This window comes from Dermacentor silvarum, chromosome 8, assembly GCF_013339745.2.
Source record: "Dermacentor silvarum isolate Dsil-2018 chromosome 8, BIME_Dsil_1.4, whole genome shotgun sequence".
NCBI lineage: Eukaryota > Metazoa > Arthropoda > Arachnida > Ixodida > Ixodidae > Dermacentor > Dermacentor silvarum.
This window is the reverse complement of record NC_051161.1, coordinates 4,414,493-4,433,002: the sequence shown is the minus strand read 5'-3', so window position 1 is coordinate 4,433,002 and position 18,510 is coordinate 4,414,493. Positions and strand designations below refer to the sequence as shown.

Sequence of the window (18,510 nt, the reverse complement as noted above, 5' to 3'; positions counted from 1 at the left end):
CTTATCACGTCACCCTATCCATGCTCCCGACCCCATTGACCCTGACTCCGACGCCTGCGTACTGTCCATCCTTGCTTTGGATGATATCCCTACCGAACAGCGACGAGACGCGTCCTTACGGCTCATCATTGACCGTCTTACCTCTCCATCACCAGACCATTCTGTTCGCCTGTTTGAGCTACACGACAACATTCTGTATCGTTGTAATCTCAGCTCAGATTCACGACATACCAACTGCCGGTCACCTAGGTGTCTCGCGTACTTACGCCCGTATCCGACGCCGGTTTTTCTGGCCTGCCATGCACCGTTCTGTGCTCCACTACGTCGCTGCTTGTGAACGCCGCAAGTGCCCTTTAGCGCTGCCTGCAGGCCAGCTACAACCTATTGATATCCCTGCAGAACCATTCTCCCGCGTCGGCCTTGACCTTCTAGGCCCTTTCCCTACGTCCACCTCGAGAAACAAATGGGTTGCGGTCGCAACAGACTACGCCACGCGCTTCGCAATCACCAGGGCTTTCCCAACAAGCTGTTCTAGAGACGTCGCTGACTTTCTCCTACACAACGTAATTCTACATCATGGCGCCCCTCGGCAGCTCCTCACCGATCGCGGGAGGTACTTCCTATCAAGAATGGTAGATGGCATCCTTCGTGCCTGCTCCACTGAATATAAGCTCACCGCCGCTTATCATCCACAGACGAATGGATTGACCAAGCGCCTGAACTGAACGCTAACCGAGATGCTGGCCACGTATGTTTCACCAGATCACCGTGACTGGGACTGTTACCTTTGCGTACATTTCCTCGCGGCATGACACTGCTGGATATTCACCGTTTTATCTGCTGTTTGGTCGACATCCTGCATTGCCCTTAGAGATTCTCCTTCCTTCTGCTCCTCACACGGACCTGCCCCTCATACTGAATACGCCAGTGATGTCGCAGCTCGAGCCCGTGCAGCTCATCAACTTGCCCACGATCGACTTTCTGCTTCGCAAGCAGCCCAGAAGTCTCGTTACGACAACAGACACAGAAGCCTGCACTTCACGCCTGGCTCTCTGGTCCTCCTATGGTCTCCATGCTGCGCATTGGCCTATCAGAGAAGCTCCTCTCACGTTACACTGGGCCCTACAAGGTTCTTCGTGAACTCGGTGACGTAAATTACGAAATTGCATTCCTGGATCCTGATTCTTCGACCTCATCGCTGTCAACTGTAGTTGTTCATGTTTCCCGGCTGAAGCCATACTGCTCTTCTAGCTCCTCACCTTCATAGCAAGCGCCAGGACGGTGCTTCAGCCGCCGGTGAGTGATGTTACGGAGCAATCCATACATGGATCAACGTGATGCTTGGCAGAGCGACAAAGACGACGAAGACGCTGGCACTTGGGCCGGATCAGACATCTCTTGCCCTAGCCTCCTCTGTATATATTTTGTAAACATATCCTTCGCCTCCATTGCGCTTCCGTCACAATATATACAAAGCTTATATTTGCTGTAAATGCAAGTATCAACAAGCAGGCTTTTATAACCCTCTATGCTAATGCAGTGCAAGTTAGCGCACCCTTGTTCTGCATAATGAAAGAATAAATTACTACATTAGACCTGAACACATGTCGGCTCATAGGCATCTCTATAGCACACTGACCTCTTAATGAAACAGTGCATTATATTTAGTGGCTTCGTTAATTTACTTGATATACTATGATTTAGCCATGCAGTATGTGCCACTGGGTGCGAGCCTATTCTTGTTGGCTAATCCTCCAGAATACGTACTGTGGCGCAGGGGGGTATATGTATACCTTGTATGTATTTACATGTTTGGACCAATGGAGACACAAGGGATATACAAGTTGTCATCATTGCAGTGCCCAAATATAACCTTTGCATGAGGTTAAACGTTGCACAGGATGAAGGTAAACATTGCCGTTAGTTGTACAGCATTTAACTAAAGTTTTGCTTCACATAGACTCCAACACGCATGTTTGATCTGAATTTTTGAAACCATTCTTTACCAATTCTCATAATTTATTCCTCCTTCATAAAATTACAAAATTCAAATGCCAAAATGAAAATTACAAAACAACTGGTCTCAAAATCTGTCAGATACCATTTACCACAGCCCTTTGCTCTTCAACTTATTTTTGCAGGGCAGGCTTCCATGTAGCAAATTACCTTATTTGATTTATGATTGGTTTCCTTTGTTTGTCTTTTTTTAATTGTTACCACCCAATTTTTGGCCTATGCCCCCAACGATGGCAAATGCAACCTCATACATGATTTACTCGGCTCTCTTGGTTGCTCACCACTACCCACCTAAAGTCGTCTAAAATTAAGGCAGCTTTCATGGGCAGCTGCACGACAAGCATGCTAGATTTGAGACCCCTGGAATATAAATCTACTTGTCTTGTATGCAGCAAGAGCAATAAATGAAGATTTTATTTTCACTGGCACAACAAACTGACATCACTCTGTCACTTTGAGTGCATGCCAGCTACTTTGTAAACCGGCCTTCAACATATTACAATCAACCCCAGCATGCTAGCACAACCTCATGCTATGATGTAAAGTTCTGAACAATAAGAAAATGCACAATAGTGCAGAGGGTTTCTCTTTTCACGGAAAGCTTTACTCACACAGCAAAGCAAATGTTCAACCCTGTCAGGCGCTGTGTACAGAATTTTGTATGCCAAGATAGTGCATTGAAATGCATTGATGAAAGTAATGATATTTAAAATGTATCACACATCTTGAAACACTTTTGATTTGAATTGAGCTGCAAGTTTCAATCACATGTGCAAAATGTTTCAGTAGAACAAGTGTGAAGGTAGACGGTTGTGTTTTAGCTCGGTGCAAGTATGTCGTATGCAGCAGGTTCATTTCTTTCATTGTTTTTTCATAGCGTGTTGCATCAGCCACAATTTTCAGGTTCCTGCCTGGATAGGTGCTTTTCAAGCTTGGTAGGCATGAAATAGTTTAAATTCTCATATTTGATGTTCCTGCAGGAAATTTTTGCATGGAGTTCATTCTGCAAACTTGACAAAACTCTCTAAAAATTGAAAGTTAATTTATTCTGCAGCTTCATGTTTTTTTTTTTTTTTATTCTCAAGATGAAAGAAACGCAGTGAAAATAAGTTTTCATTCAAGGGAATTGGCACCTGAAAGGGTTAAAAAGGGTCATGAACTCTGCAAGTTGCTATGAATGGTGCCAAATGACCAAACATGTACGAACCACGGGTGCCAGAAGAAAGGTAAATTTTTTCGCAGCTTATTCATGCAGCCTGAAATTGAAAATTCAAACTTTACCACACGGACTTGTCGTCTGTACACTTTTGCTCATCAGACAAGCGGGCATTAAAGTGAAGAAAATCAGCTCTGGCTACACAAGGTGTTGTGACAACAGTTTGATTACACTGAAACATCTTTACTGCTTTTACTTCGACTTCAGTGAACTTGCGAGGCATATTGCACCTTTGAAACTGTGCAATAAACTCAAAATGTAAAAAAAAAAAAAAAAAAAAAAAGCAACTGAGACCTCAATATCAAGTGGGCAGCTTACACAATGTGAGGCAGTTATGAGCAGCTGCTAACAAGTTTTTGTGTGTTCTAGCATGAGTTCAGCAATTCCTCACACCGTACAGTCTGCTAATCAGGTACAGAAAACCCCCTTAGAGACTAGTGCAAATATAAGAAGCTGCTTGACCCAAATAACCAAGGATTCATCACAAGTGTTTTGTTCGTAACATGTTTCGAGTAGATATTTCTACCACCAACTTAGCATTGCAAAGATGGATCTCATGCTAATGTATATACCGTATAAAAAAAAAGGTAATAAATAGCCTACTTGTAACCACCCATGTAAATAAATGTTTCAGAGTTTACAAATATTGCAGCCAAGAAAAGCAAGTCAGACAGGAGGACAACTCTAACTTCTATAAAGTGAAAACATTTTTCTGTTGGAGGCACCCAATTGAATAAATTTTACGATATCCCAGCACTGCCACTGTGTGATGCATGCCTGCAGAAAGCAAAGCTAGCTGACATGAAGGTTGCTTATTTTACGTGATACTGTTTCAATGTCTGCTTTGGTCCCACATGCCTTGGCACTGCACACTTCAAGGTCATCTAGTGACTTGGACCGGACAATACCAGCCACAGTAGTCGAACTTGCATTTGAGCTGGTCCCAGTCAACTTGGATGGGCTGCCTGGGTTTGACTTGTTGACACCATCAGTGCCATTCTCAGCTACAGCTTCGTCTTTTGTCCTCAGCACCTCCACTAGTCTTTGCCGCCAAGGGTAGTCATATGGCTGATAAAAGTAGTGCCGCCTGCGAAGGGCCCGAATACGAGGACGTCGTAAAGTCAGGAGTGGCACAGTCTCAGATGGACTTGGGGGGCTCTCTGGAACAACACTTGAAGTCATGAATGAGAAGTCTGCAATGTAGGCAGAATTCATGGCTAACACACACAGTCCAGAATGGTGTGGGCCAGAGTCCATGTTTCCAGCTCTGCGGGAAAGCTTTTCAAGTACATAGTCCCGGCGCGAGTCTGTGACAGCACTCAGCATGCCAAGCTCATGTAAAGAAGCATCCAAATCGTTTGTGCTTGGCGAGGTGCTTGCAGATGCTGGCTGAGGGGGCCGCTTGGGTGCTGTGGGGCAGCAGTAGCAGCTAGGGCTATTTGTTTCATGATGCAGAATGCTCGCCATTGTACTGGAACCAACTCGAGCATTCTGAAACAAACAGAATGAAGCAACACAGGCTAAGGTACAATACTATGCAACCATACCGAACAATCACCAACAACCTTGTTTTGGGGACAAACCCTGTGCATAATATCTTCACACTTCGCGAGACAGCCTTGTAAACAGCTTTGGGACAGCTTTTGTGAACATCAATTGTGAACACCACCTACGATACAGCACTTCACGGTCACGACAGGATATGCACTCTGCTTTCGCAGCAATGAGGAACGTCCCAGATGTATTATCAGCAAAATACCGGTGAATATAATGTAACCGCAATTATGCGTTCCGCAGAAACGTCCTCGAGGCGCTAGGAAGCCGAGGCGAGCTGGTTGCTGATATAAAACTGTGTGGACGCTCTCGCATACGGTACCATAAAAAACAGTATACCTACATTACTTCCCTCACAATTATGTTGAGCGTTGCATGCAGGCGCAAGAACTCGGTAACAAGACATGAAAATGAATCACCGAGACAATTTAAAAAATGAAACATCAAAGCCGCGCGCGTGCACGGCGCCAGAATAGGCATAATCATGCCGGTAGCTCATTGCGCACTTCAACGCGGCTAAAAACCGAATTCGTTCGCTGTGGGCATCATTTTCGATTACACATACACCCAGCAATCACAAAATGCATTAGTGCGCAACAGATCATACATGCAGGATCAGATATTTAAACGAAGGCTCACGATGCCAGGCTGCAGCGTACCAGTGATCGCAGCGTTTGTAACTCATTGCAATTGGAACACAACGTAGACCTTGAGTTGGTAGCTTGTAGTAGCTTGTAGACCCCACTTTCAAACCTAAAATTAATTATGTTGCATAACTGCACAAGTACAAAAGCGTATGAAAATACAAAAGGAAACGCTCTGTTACTGCAGCTACAAGACAACTGCAAGCCACCATAGAATAAGGAACAAGATTATGGAAGAGACAGGAGAAGTCAAGAGAAGCACAGAGGAAGCTCCAACGAAACTCTCTGACTCTCTTCTCAGAGGCCACGGGTACACAGGCGGGTAGTGCATAGAACTATGTTCTGTGATGGCTGCCTCTAAGTAACCCATACAGGTCTCAAAGGCTATGCTTTCGCAAGTTGCACGTGGCAAAGGATATCAAATTACGTCATAATAGCCATGTTTTAAACCACTAATGACATGCTCTTTTACCCACTAAATTATAAAAAATTAGCTAATTTTTACCTTACTTTAAAAAATTGGTATAATGTGTGCTCAAATTGGTCTCTCTAAATGGCGCTCTCTAAATTTAAGATGTAGATCTTAAAGGCTATAGCACGGCTATAGCGTTGCTCGTTGAATGCGGCAGAAGCAATTTTGAGAGCCGTTGAGTTTTGTACACCATCCTATCACCCTCGTTAGCATGGAGGAAGGGGAAAAACTTCCTTTTTTTTTTTTTTTCCTTCATGCTCGTTAGAGTGTACTTACACCATGGAGGAAGGAAAAATATAGGAGGGAGCATTACGTCACGCAGCCAACCTTGGCAAGCGAACGCTTCGTGTAGCCAGCCACGGCCCAACGCCTTTATAGGAGGCGTTGCACGGCCGCTCGATGAAACGCACGATCGAGTGGCCGTGAGCCAGCAGTTGTCACCTGCATATCATAATTGGATTTCTCCGCTCTTTCTGCGCATGCGCGAGGAGTAGTTAGCAGTTGTCTCGTACCAGCGCCAAATCCGGGGGTACAGGGTGACATGGGATGGACGTCATTCGAGGGCAGGGAAGCCAGCAGCAAGATAGAATTTGAGGAGCGATTGAGAGAAATGGCAGAAAAGCAGTGGGCAAGCTAGGAGAGTTTTCAGTTATTTGTGCATGAGGAATGTTGATACAAAATGGAGGAAGCTGACCAGAAAACTGTCAATCAAACATTTGGACTGCAGGAGGGGTGCAAACCAGGAAACAGCGGTTAAGAAAAAGGTTAAGGAAACAGAGAGGGGTCTGTGGAAAACAGGGATGCAGACGAAATCAGCACTGGGAACATACCGAACTTTCAAGCAAGAAATTGCCAAAGAAAATATCTACGTTAATTCTAGGGGAAGCTCTTTGTTGTTTGAAGCCAGGACGGGAGTATTGCGGACTAAGATGTACCGAGTCAAGTACCAAGGTATAGACACGTTGTGCTGTGCGTGTGGAGAAGAAGAGGAAACGGCTGAACACCTCATACTTTTCTGTAAGGGGCTTAACCCTACGGTGCAAGGCAACGGGGCTGATTTTTTTCAAAGCATTGGGGTTTAGGGACAGTGAAGGCAAAATAGACTTTAAGCGGGTAGAAATAACCAAACAGAGGTTATCTGATTGGTGGATAAAATCAAGGCAGGGGTGAAATTTCACCCACCACAAAGTACAAAATATGTTAATAGTCATGGCTAGGTGGCGTATGCCACCGCCCGGTTTAAAGGGTTCAGCCTCATCCATCCATCCTTCCTCTAGGCAATGGGTGCGACAGTTCACCGACGTATCACCATTTTCTTTTTTTCTTTTTTTTTTCCTCTCTGTTTGGCGGCGCGGTCGGTTGGGCCCCGGTGCCGCGGCGGAAGCCGCGGTCGTTAGTATGGAGGAAGAAAAAATTTCCTTCCTCCATGGTCGTTAGGGTACTAGAATACTGCTCCAGTCAGGTAGACTGCTCCCTCCCTGATAGTAAGATTATATTTGGATCATCAAAACAGTGATGCGTTTATTTAGGAATACCATCGATCCCATAACAACAGCCGCAGTTGTGCCTAGTCACCACTAAAGTCCCTAGATTTTCTGCTCTTTTTAGGGACTTTAGTCACCACCAGACGGAGAATCGCACCCTTTAGAAGATGATGATAAGTGGTTCTTGAGGGAAAGGGAAAGGTTGGCGCTATCTTCTGCAGCCCTTGAGGGAGCACGGCTCAGCGCCAACGGGGAGGGGTAAGTGGGAGCGAAAGAAGGGATAGAGTGGAGTCGCCATGGCTGGGCGAAGCAAAACCGGCAGGCATAGGCGGCACTGCGAGAAGCTGGTTCCTGCCCCTCTCCTCTTTCCTCCTCTCCACCGGAGTCGGCTGCGAGCGCTAGCTGCGGCGGCCTCTCCAAACATAAATTACGTGACCCTGCCTCCAAAATTACAGCGGCGTCTGTTGCGATCCCGGAGGTAGGACCCGCGGTCAAGCCATTGGTCGAGCGCGTCCCTCCGCACATGGAGGTAAAAAAATAAAAAAAAGTTTTTTTTTTCCTTCCTCCATGCCTCCGCAACAGAAGTGGATGGATGGATGGATGGATGGATGAGGCTGAACCCTATAAATCGGGCGGTGGCATACGCCACCTAGCCATGACTATTAACATATTTTGTACTTTGTGGTGGGTGAAATTTCACCCCTGCCTTGATTTTATCCACCAATCAGATAACCTATGTTTGGTTATTTCTACCCGCTTAAAGTCTATTTTGCCTTCACTGTCCCTAAACCCCAATCCTTTGAAAAAATCAGCCCCGTTGCCTTGCACTGTAGGGTTAAGCCCCTTACAGAAAAGTATGAGGTGTTCAGCCGTTTCCTCTTCTTTTCCACACGCACAGCACAACGTGTCTATACCTTGGTACTTGACTCGGTACATCTTAGTCCGCAATACTCCCGTCCTGGCTTCAAACAACAAAGAGCTTCCCCTAGAATTATCGGAGATATTTTCTTTGGCAATTTCTTGCTTGAAAGTTCGGTATGTGCCCAGTGCTGATTTCGTCTGCATCCCTGTTTTCCACAGACCCCTCTCTGTTTCCTTAACCTTTTTCTTAACCGCTGTTTCCTGGTTTGCACCCCTCCTGCAGTCCAAATATTTGATTGACAGTTTTCTGGTCAGCTTCCTCCATTTTGTATCAACATTCCTCATGTACAAATAACTGAAAACTCTCCTTGCCCACCGCTTTTCTGCCATCTCTCTCAATCGCTCCTCAAGTTCTATCTTGCTGCTGGCTTCCCTGCCCTCGAATGAAGTCCATCCCATGTCACCCTGTACCCCCTGATTTGGTGTATTTCCGTGTGCTCCCAGAGCACACGGAAATACACCAAATTCTGCTCTCTGCCGACCTGCAGCCACCAATTTCGCTCTCTGCCAACCTGCAGTCGGCAGAGAGCGCCATCTCTCCGCGACTACCCTGAACTACGGGAACCTCCGCACAGAACACTAATACCACAGAACCGCTCCAATGGGAAAACGAGCGATGCGGCAGGCATCTATATAGTAAAGGAGGCATTGCTGATTGCTCTAGGCACTCTAGGGCCTAGGCCACAGTCCGCATTGTGCCATCTTTATTCTATGATTGTGCCATGTGCCACACAGAGAATGGTTGCTGATTTTGTGTAGAAAGTCTACGATTGCCGATGTTCTACGATATCGGTTGTGACGTGAACAAGTAAGCATGAGCAGCTTCGCGAGACTTTCGTGCTCAGTGAGCACTGTAAGAGTGCTGTTAATTAAGCTGTCGGTTGCCGATCAAAGTATTACAAAAGCCACGACTGCCTTATTTCACTCGGCGGCAGCCAACGATGTGAACAAGCCCCACGCACTTCTCGGCTGCCATCTCGATTCACCAACCCATGTGTCTAGGCGTTTCAGGAATAGAAAGATACTGTCGTGGCCCACTGATTACCTCCCGTTTGAGTGGTCATACCCAGCGCCCACTGACGTTATCGCAAGATCTGGTAAGTGCAATCCAGCACGTTCAGCCATCTCATAGTACCAATACATATCTCGAACTGTGGTGCAGGGGACTTGGTCAGTGACACAGGACCAACTGACCCGACCATGCCGTTGTCCGGATTCGAGCTGTCTGACGAACTTAAGACGTAAGGAGTGGCTTTGGCTAGCAGTCTTTTTATATTCATTTTTCAAGGTAGCTCTCGGTTGGGATTGCTGGCGAGGCGTTGGCTTGTCCGCTCGTAGCAGCGAGTGCCGAGACACAGCACAGCCGATCTGCATCTAGCTGTACTTGTAGCGTAATGCTGCGGCTGGCGTGATCAGTGGTGACGAGACTCGTGGCATGCGTGGTTTAGAATAACCAGTGTGGTCAACCACTGGCTGTGAAAGCCACAATAAATGCTTTTCTAGGTGCTTGATTTATGTGCGTGACCCGCCGTGGTTGCTCAGTGGCTATGGTGTTGGGCTGCTGAGCACGAGGTCGCGGGATCGAATCCCGGCCACGGCGGCCGCATTTCGATGGGGGCGAAATGCGAAAACACCCGTGTACTTAGATTTAGGTGCACGTTAAAGAACCCCTGGTGGTCCAAATTTCCGGAGTCCCCCACTACGGCGTGCCTCATAATCAGAACTGGTTTTGGCACGTAAAACCCCATAATTTATTTTTTTTTAAATTTATGTGCGTGTTCTTTTACGCTTCACAACAGCCACTGTTCTGCGCTATTTTGTGCTTGTAGGGCTACGCCGGAAGTGAAAAGGGTCTTTAGCTTGCAGCTCGCAAACATGGTGAGTCCCAGGTTACTCCTACATATGCTGCACACTGGTATGCCCAATTATTATTTGCAATTTGATTACCATTTACTCATTAACAGAGGCAGATTCACGAGGCAAAACAGAACCGATTTGTAAAGCTTTGCCAAAGGCATCCATACGACTTCGATTCATTTGAGTACAAAGGCAAGTGCTTCCAGTGTGTTACACATGCAATATCTGTAACCTGCCTACTTTCTTTTGCAGTTGCTCGCAAGACGTTTCTCGTAAGGAAGCTTAAAGAGCTCTATCACATGAACCCAAAGGTTTGTTTCCCATGACTGTAAAAGTTCCATCCGTTGGTGCACATTATAACAGTCACCTTTCGGGCAGCAATTTTTGCGTAGCCTCAGACAACACCGATGTTATTTGTTTTGTATTAAATGCTGTGCTATAATTGTCGCTGAAACATGTGCACGCCTTCCGAGTTGTATGAACAAGCTTGCCACGGGCCCATGGAAGAAACTCGGTGTACATACCTTTTAAAAACACCATTGCTTAGGTAATGTATTCAAGGACATTAACATTAAACTGCATTGAAAATAAAACGTAAGAAAATAAATAAAAATTTCCCCCACAGAGCAAGTGTACAGCTAACATGAAAAGGCCGACAGAAGCAAAAGCTGGGTGAAAATTTTTTGGCTAGGCATTTCATTTAAAACCCTTGTGTACACTTGTTGTTAACACCAAGAACTATAAAGTTAAACGCCTCTATAACGAAGTACTCGGGACCTTCAAAATACTTTGTTGAACAGGTGACTTCGTTCTAAAAGTCGTGCACCGTACCGCTCACAATTGAGCAAGCTATAAGTACGTCGAACAAAGGTAAGCCTTTATTTACATGAATGCAAGAGAGACTTGGTGAAATAGGCTGCTAATTTTTCTGCACACAAGAGGTCTGGCAGAATATGCGACTACAGCCAATCTTATGTTGCACCAAGGTTCACAGCATGGCGTAACGCAGGAGCTAGGCATACTAGAGCTGCAGACCCTCAAATGCTGCTATCGCCTCCTCTGTTGTGGGAATTCTTGGTTCATTTACATAGAACTTTCATCACGATCTCCTTTGTTGAAATCCGTGTCGTTCCCACCTTGGATGGCTTTGAAGATGTTTGTCGGTCTTCAGTTGCAATTACATCATCACATCATGAACTTTGACATATTCATCAACCATTGCAACCCAATAAGTAGCATGCGAGTTGAGCAGTACAGCAGGACTCCTACTGATATATAATGGGCACGTGCATTGCTAGTAGTTCTGTTAGCAGTCGAGCAGAACGCACCTTGGTGACGTCTGCTGAGGGTGCCACCGCTCCATGGCATTTGTTGCGAAGCAACACATTAGCCTTAGGGGAAGCCTGAATTCCTTCCTTGTACAGGCAAATTTCTTGTACTGGTCTTCGTTGTAGGGTCATTCACAATACATATAAATGATAGGAAATTGGCCAGGACATATCCAATCCTTCCTTATGCAGGTCATTTCGCTGTAGAGGCATTGGACTTTCTTTTAAAAAGGTTTCTTTTAAAAGGGGATTGAAATGAAAAACTGAAGAAGACGGGGTCATGACCAAAGATGAGGTAGCTTAAGGGTTAGGTTTATAGATGTAACACTAGCATAGTGAGAACGCTAGTTTGACAAAGTACAGCTCAAGAGTACACGGAGTACAGAATGACACTATACAACTTCCAGAATCAGCTTTGGTAAACGGAAGTGGCTTTCCAAAGTGAAAGCATTTGTGAACGCAAGGTCTTTGAAGTCTATGCCAGCAGGCAAGGCCAGAATGCAGCCACTCAACAATCTGAAACGCTATCATCTGAATTGACTGAATCCGCCCAAAGCTACTGTCAGGTGGATGGCTTCCACAGAACTGCTTTTCATATTGCTGGACTAGTTGGTTCATATTTGGTGAAACAAAACGGCACACCTTAGATGGCACAGCCAGACACAGTAGCACTTCTCGTATGTCTATTTACGGTCCTTTGTTAAACCAAGTATGATTTGTATAGTATTCAGCTTTGGCACCAACTGTTTGTGTTCACACTTCTTGTGCTGCTTTTTCCAGCGCAGGGAGCTGAAGGATGCACTCGCCAAGGCCATTGAGAGACGAAACAAGGCACTCAAGTATTTGTACCGGTATGACCGCGAGCGTTTTCACTTTGTCACCCATACACTGCACATCACTTACACTCCTGCTCAGCTGCACCACATCACGCTACCTGTCACGAAGAAAGGCGACCTCCGGAGGCTTACAGGCGAGTACTGCGAGAGAATAAAGCAAGACAAGATGAATGCGTTCCACCAGAAACTCAGAGCTGAGCAGGTTGCCTTCCTTGAAGAGAAGTGCCGTGCTGAAGAGTGGATCCGTGCAGAAGGAGAAAGGCTGGGACTCTCTGAGGACGAGCGCAAGAGCACCGAATACGTGGGCGTCCTTGACAAAGTAAAGCATGCAGAATGACACTGCTTACCTTTCACAGATGGTAGAATAAATTTGTGCTTCTGTACTTCCGTGTTTGTTTTCAAGCCAAATAGTCACAATTCAAATTATGACATGCTGATGCCACCACAAGCTTTCAAGATACATTTTTATGTGGTGACATTGTTGCAGTGCTCAAGTTTGTCATTTGGTTTGGAAAGCTGAATTGCTAGCACCAGCATGCTGCACAGGTGCTCCATGGCACAGCACTGTCAGCTGAAGTGCAAATACATTTGTGCTGCTCTGATTTTGCAAGTTCAGTGGAATTTATTCTTGCGATGGTACACTGACAGCTCTGCACAGAAACTGAAACAAAGTTTGCTTTGACATGGAATATGTTAGTTTTGATCAGTGTAAAAAAAAAAAAAAAAAAAAAAGGCTGGCATGCAGTTAGAGGAAAAGTATCCAGTTCCTTTTCTGAAGGTAATTGGAGTGTATCTTCAATCCAGCCACTACATTTTGTGACTTTCAATGCTGCTGAATCCTAGCCCTGCAAAGAGCCCGACAGCTTTACAAGTCCAAGGCACTCCCTTGCCAGAAGGGCATTGGCCACCTGGCACAATTAATGGGTCACAGCTTCCCACACAAATCTTGACATTGGACCTCAGCCCCCAGTGGCAGCAAAAGAACTGACCAGTCACATAACGTCTTATACAAGTCGTTCATGACTGTCTTGGTGCCACTGAATCAACCTAAATGCCATTAGATGAAACCAAATTCCTCAATGCAGAAATTCTGTTGTCAAACGCCCACACATGTTGGTATTACCATCCCCGAGCCACTTTTGTCATATCATTCAGCTCATTTGAAACTTTTTAAAAGGGGCAAAGCAAGAGTGTGTCTTGGCAATGCAGTAAAAAAGTCTTGCCCTCATTTAATGTTTTATGGTTTTAAGCAACAGATACCACAAACAAGCGACACAGGGTTTCTGAGCAATGTGACGGTGTCGCTTGCTGAAGGGCTGCTCAGGGAAGCACCTCGGGGTAACCAACCACAGTAACAAAACGGAAAATTTTGCAGTTATCCCCACACGTCCACCGCCTGTCGCATAACCTGAACAAGGCTTCTGCTTACTTTTTTTCCGCTCCAAACAAGCTAATAAGTCTGTATGCAAAAACAAGACCAGATAATGCAGTAAAAAACACGCAGAAGCACTGAAGTTTCTTAAATGCAAAATGCATGTAATGAATACCGTTATCTTGTGGGAAAAGTTACACGGCCAACGGGCAGACGAGTGGCTGAGTGAGCACCCTAACATTACTGCCAAATGGTTTTCTTGCCCTTCATTGTCACGTGTGGTTGCGTTCCCCATTTTCAAGATGCTACTATCCTTGGAAAACGCTACTGCAATTGACCTGCTTCATCATAAAAGTGCTCAGATTGAGGCATATGTCGAGGCATGTGTGAGAAAGACATCGTCACTGTCTAAAAAGGGAAATATTTTCTACGCTTGCGCCAGCGATAGTAGTGACCGTTTTGTTTGTTTTGCCATGTTGTAACTATTAGAGCTAATTTGTCACCACGTATGGGCAGGATGTATAAGTGTTGCTCTATTCCGGAATTAAATCGTCGTTGGAAGTTAGCGCTGTGTGTGTGTCTCGTTCTCTGCATCCATGTAATATAGTTGCGCTATGCCGAAAAGCCTTCACAATAACATTCTAGAGTACGTATTTCTGAAATGAAAAGGACATTGTGATGGGAGCTGTTTACAATAAGGTAGAAATCATGGCTGAGGCTTCTGCACTGTATCTATTATACGACTGCAATTAATCCCCAAGAACACCTATTAAAACCTATGCATGTCTTGCTTCATAAATCCTCAAAAAATATTAGAACATTCGTACAAAACTTAATTTTGGCAATTCGTTCCTAAGCGGAAGCTTTAGCTCGGGGCCTACTCCAATGTTGCTTATTCAAACACATCTAAAATGTAGAAATGCTTTTATGAAACAAGCCCAGGACCAACTTCAATGAAATTTGTTGCATCTGAGTGAGAAAGTTAAACTCTGAGGGCTACACCCGATGACAACTTTCTGTGGCAGCACAGCCAAAGCTGTTTGGAGGTCCTGCTCTTGTGTGACCATAGATAAAGAACCAAGTAGTGCCGACGTATCGCTGGTAGTTTACAGGACTAGGAAAACCAGACATGGACACCAGACAGTCGAACTAGAATAGCAAGTAACGGAAATCCTTTTCCTTGGCAAGCTTTTTATTTGTTACGAAATAGACCTTGAACAAATAAATTAAAATAATAATTGGTACGATTTACGCCACGTAGCTTCCAGTTGCTTACATTGCTTACGGGCAGTGACAAATAGTCACCTAGCCTGCTCGAGTTGCTCAGATATGCGTTTCATTCTAGGATTTTTGTATAAATCTCTTTAATCTTTTTTCTAAAACTTCTTGATCTACTGTGCACCGCTACCTAAGCCTGTAACGGATCCGGTCGTAGCAATCTCTTCCCCAATATTTTTCCACCAATACTCTAATCGACTCTTGCTTATCTTGACTGCTGACCTGTTGATGCTTCCGTCCACTTTAAATCCAAGCGCTTCTGAAAAGTGTACGTTACCTATGGGTGTCACTGGGTGAATCCCTTTGCATTCCATTAGAATGTGCTGAGTGGTCTCTGGATTTTTGCTGCAGCATACACATGCCTCATCTAGTTGCAAATATTTGCTCCGGCATGTTTTTGTCCTTAGGCAATCTGCTCGAACCTTAAATAGCAAGGCACTTCCCTTCTTGTAAATCTCCATGGTCTTTTTTGTGTCCATTCTTTGCATCCAATTCACCATCTCTGTTTCACTTTTTTTTTATGACTCGTGGTTGTCTATATACATGGATGGATGGATGCTATGAGCGTTCCCTTTGAAACGGGGAGGTGGCCAAGCTCTTGTTATTATTTTGCCCAATGTCCTATCCATGTCTGTGCCTCTCCTGTCTTCGTCGGTTTTGCGCTATAGCCTTCTACGATGTTCAACCAACAAGCTCAACTGGTCACCCTATTTAGAACTTTGACTTCGTACGCCTCCATCGTTTGTTGTCTCCCTACTTTTCTGCCACCAAACTTCCAATCGCCTCTTACTACTCTATATTGCGAACATGTTTACTTTCCCCCTGCTATCGCTGAACATAAGGGTTTCAAGGAGGCCAAAGGAGCATAAATCGACTGCTGGGCAGATATCTTCACATTCCAATAAAAAATGCTCCATCGTTTACCGCAGCAAGCACATGTTTCTTCTTCCTTGTTGTACCTCACTTTATAAGTGCATGTTCTAAGGCATCCCGCTCTCACTTCGACCGAAAAGTAAAATGCTTCCCTCTGAGCTATCATAAACTGTTTCTTTCCTGATTTTGTTTTTTCCTCTTGCGTAGTTACTCATAGCAGGTTTCTTTTCCATTACACTGCCCTTAAAAAAATTATAGGGTTTTACGTGCCAAAACCACGATCTGATTATGAGGCACGCCATAGTTCCGGCAGAATTTGGACCACCTGGGGTTCTTTAACATGCATCTAAATCTAAGTACACGGGTATTTTTGATTTCCGCCTCCAATCGAAATGCGGCCGCCGTGGCCGGGATTTGATCCCGCGACCTCCTCATGCTTAGCACAAGGATGGACAAGGCTGAACCCTTTAAATCAGGCGCCACCCAGCCGTGACTAGTGATGTACTTTGTACTTAGAGGAGGGTGGAATTTCACACTTGCCTTGATTTTAGCCACCAAATGTAAGAAACTGTGGTTTAGGGAAATAACCACTTTCAACTCGAATACACCAAACGCTGTATCAACAAGGAGGGAATAACAACTGAACGGGCAGTCAATGCCAATTTCAGTGACCAGCAAGTGCTGCTGAAACAAGTGAGTATGCTTGCCAATAGTGACCTGCAGCATTCTTAAAAGCTATACAGAATGATAAGCCAGATCTAAACAAGTAAGGATTCCTTTTGCTCAATTCTACTCATTTCTTAGCATCCACTGGTGCTGGTGATAATGTGGGCCTCGGAGCACTCTTTGGACTACCACTGAGCAAGCACGGAAAAATAATGGCATTGAAATAAAGTTGCAACATTATCCTGGCCCTGGTATTTGTGGTTATGCTGGCGACAGCTTATGGAATTAGATTGGACTCATACAGGTATCTATAATTATGCTGTAATAAAGGCAAAGGACTAAAATATCAGAGAAGGATTTGTGACCTGCAACAAGAAGCTCAATTCCAAAAAAAATAAAAAAAATATGGTGAATAGATTACTGCTTTAGCACATCTCATGCATGTGTGTGCATTTTGCATTGTGTTTACTGTGTATAAAGTTGTATAACCCACAGAAATCGTGCAGTAACTAACTAGGCGAAGCTTGTACAAATAGCGAAAGAAGAAAAATAAATGCAAAATCCAATCTAATTACAGCCTCACACTAATCACTTTTCCCCACTTATAAAGCCCCTCACCAGCCCCCATTGAAACTTTTGGCATTACCACATTGGGAAAAGTGAAGCACCATCTAGAAAGAATTTTACCACAGCATTTTTTATTTGGCTTACTATTAAGAGGATATAGCAGAAATGCAAACGTGGCCTCACCATGCTGCCAGGTCAGCTTCAATGCCGAAACAGACGCTCTATCCCTTTGCCTAGACAAGCAACACTCCTTCCATCACTCCTAGCATACCGGAGCTATGCGACCACATCACGTTTATGTCATGAGCCTCCTTTTCTTTCTTCTCTTCCTTTCTAGCTACGTAGAGCACTTCCAGCGGCAGTTTCATACATTTCGATGATCTACCTAAATCCTCTGCCATAACTGGTGATGTTGCAGGCAGTGTGTCTGACGCAGACGTTTATTAGTCTGCGTCAGACACACTTAAATCCAGGAGGTGCCACATGTACATGCCAGAAATAAGGGAAAAAAATGTTCAAGTGTATTTATATCTTAAATAAAGCCTGCTGGTTAGTAATGAGGACGACAGAAATTGCTTCGAATAAAAAGACTCGCATTATAGAAAACACACACACACAGAAAAACTATGTTCCGCAGACTGTGTTAAGAAGCAGATGGCTCTCTTCAGCATGGAGTGCCGACGTCCCACAGCCTTCGCCGTTTTCCAAGTTACGGTGAAACAGAGTAAAGGTGAAAAACTCAGTGGCATACTAGCAGGTGTAGCATGAGTTTGCCACTTCACACATACTTGTTTAGGTTTCCTACCTAGACAAAACAAAAGCAGCAAATGTTTAGAGATTCTAAGGTTACACAAAATGAGTATTATTTAAATGGCTTTAGCTTACTGCTAAGCTATTTCCTTGGTAGTCAGAAGTAATACAAGATAACTTTGTTTACATAGCACCAGTCTACATATCATGCGGCATTTTTATAGAGGGCTGTACAATGGCTTGTTATAATTTGTGAAAAAATTGTGACACCGAAAGTTTGTAGTACCAGTTTTTTCAGTAATGCATTCGTGAAATGCACTTAATCAATGTGATGTCCTAATTGGACAAGGCACACTTGCAATAAATTCTGCTGCAAGCAGATGCAGATTCCTGCAAGACCCGGTTCAGTGCCACTCAGCCGCTTCGTTTGCCGACTTTGTCAGTGTGAATTCAGCTTTATTGGCATGGCCAAACTTTACCACAGAATAAAATCACGAAAGCTTGCAAAGAAGACAATAATTTACAGTATATGGTGCCTTGAATGTGCTAGTTAAATGCGTCTTTTGTCCAGAACATTAAATGCATTCAACACACAGCTAAAAGCCATGTAACAACTCTTGCTTCAGTACAACTCTTTCAAAGGGACAAAGAATGTACATCTAAAGTGAGACATTGA

The 18,510-nt window shown here is 44.6% G+C and overlaps 2 protein-coding genes across 6 annotated transcripts; one reads left to right on the top strand and one right to left on the bottom strand.

Moving 5' to 3' along the window:
- Window positions 1–2,423: 2,423 nt before the first annotated feature.
- Window positions 2,424–5,664, bottom strand: LOC119460532 (uncharacterized). 5 transcript variants are annotated; one of them, XM_037721454.2, is made up of 2 exons: window positions 5,426–5,664; window positions 2,424–4,723 (listed from the first exon to the last, which is right to left on the bottom strand). In XM_037721454.2, the coding sequence occupies exon 2, from the start codon at window positions 4,697–4,699 to the stop codon at window positions 4,025–4,027; it is 675 nt and encodes a 224-aa protein (XP_037577382.1). In that variant the 5' UTR covers window positions 4,700–4,723; window positions 5,426–5,664; the 3' UTR covers window positions 2,424–4,024. The 5 variants fall into 5 exon arrangements, with proteins under 5 accessions (XP_037577382.1, XP_037577381.1, XP_049511081.1 ...); XM_037721453.2 differs by having other exon boundaries at window positions 5,446–5,664; XM_049655124.1 differs by lacking the exon at window positions 5,426–5,664 and adding an exon at window positions 5,130–5,154.
- Window positions 5,665–8,962: 3,298 nt separating this feature from the next.
- On the top strand, window positions 8,963–12,711 carry LOC119460527 (28S ribosomal protein S15, mitochondrial). The gene is made up of 6 exons (XM_037721448.2): window positions 8,963–9,404; window positions 9,470–9,548; window positions 10,137–10,185; window positions 10,272–10,356; window positions 10,417–10,475; window positions 12,273–12,711. The coding sequence occupies exons 1-6, from the start codon at window positions 9,122–9,124 to the stop codon at window positions 12,663–12,665; spliced, it is 948 nt and encodes a 315-aa protein (XP_037577376.1). The 5' UTR covers window positions 8,963–9,121; the 3' UTR covers window positions 12,666–12,711.
- The last annotated feature ends 5,799 nt before the right edge of the window (window positions 12,712–18,510 follow it).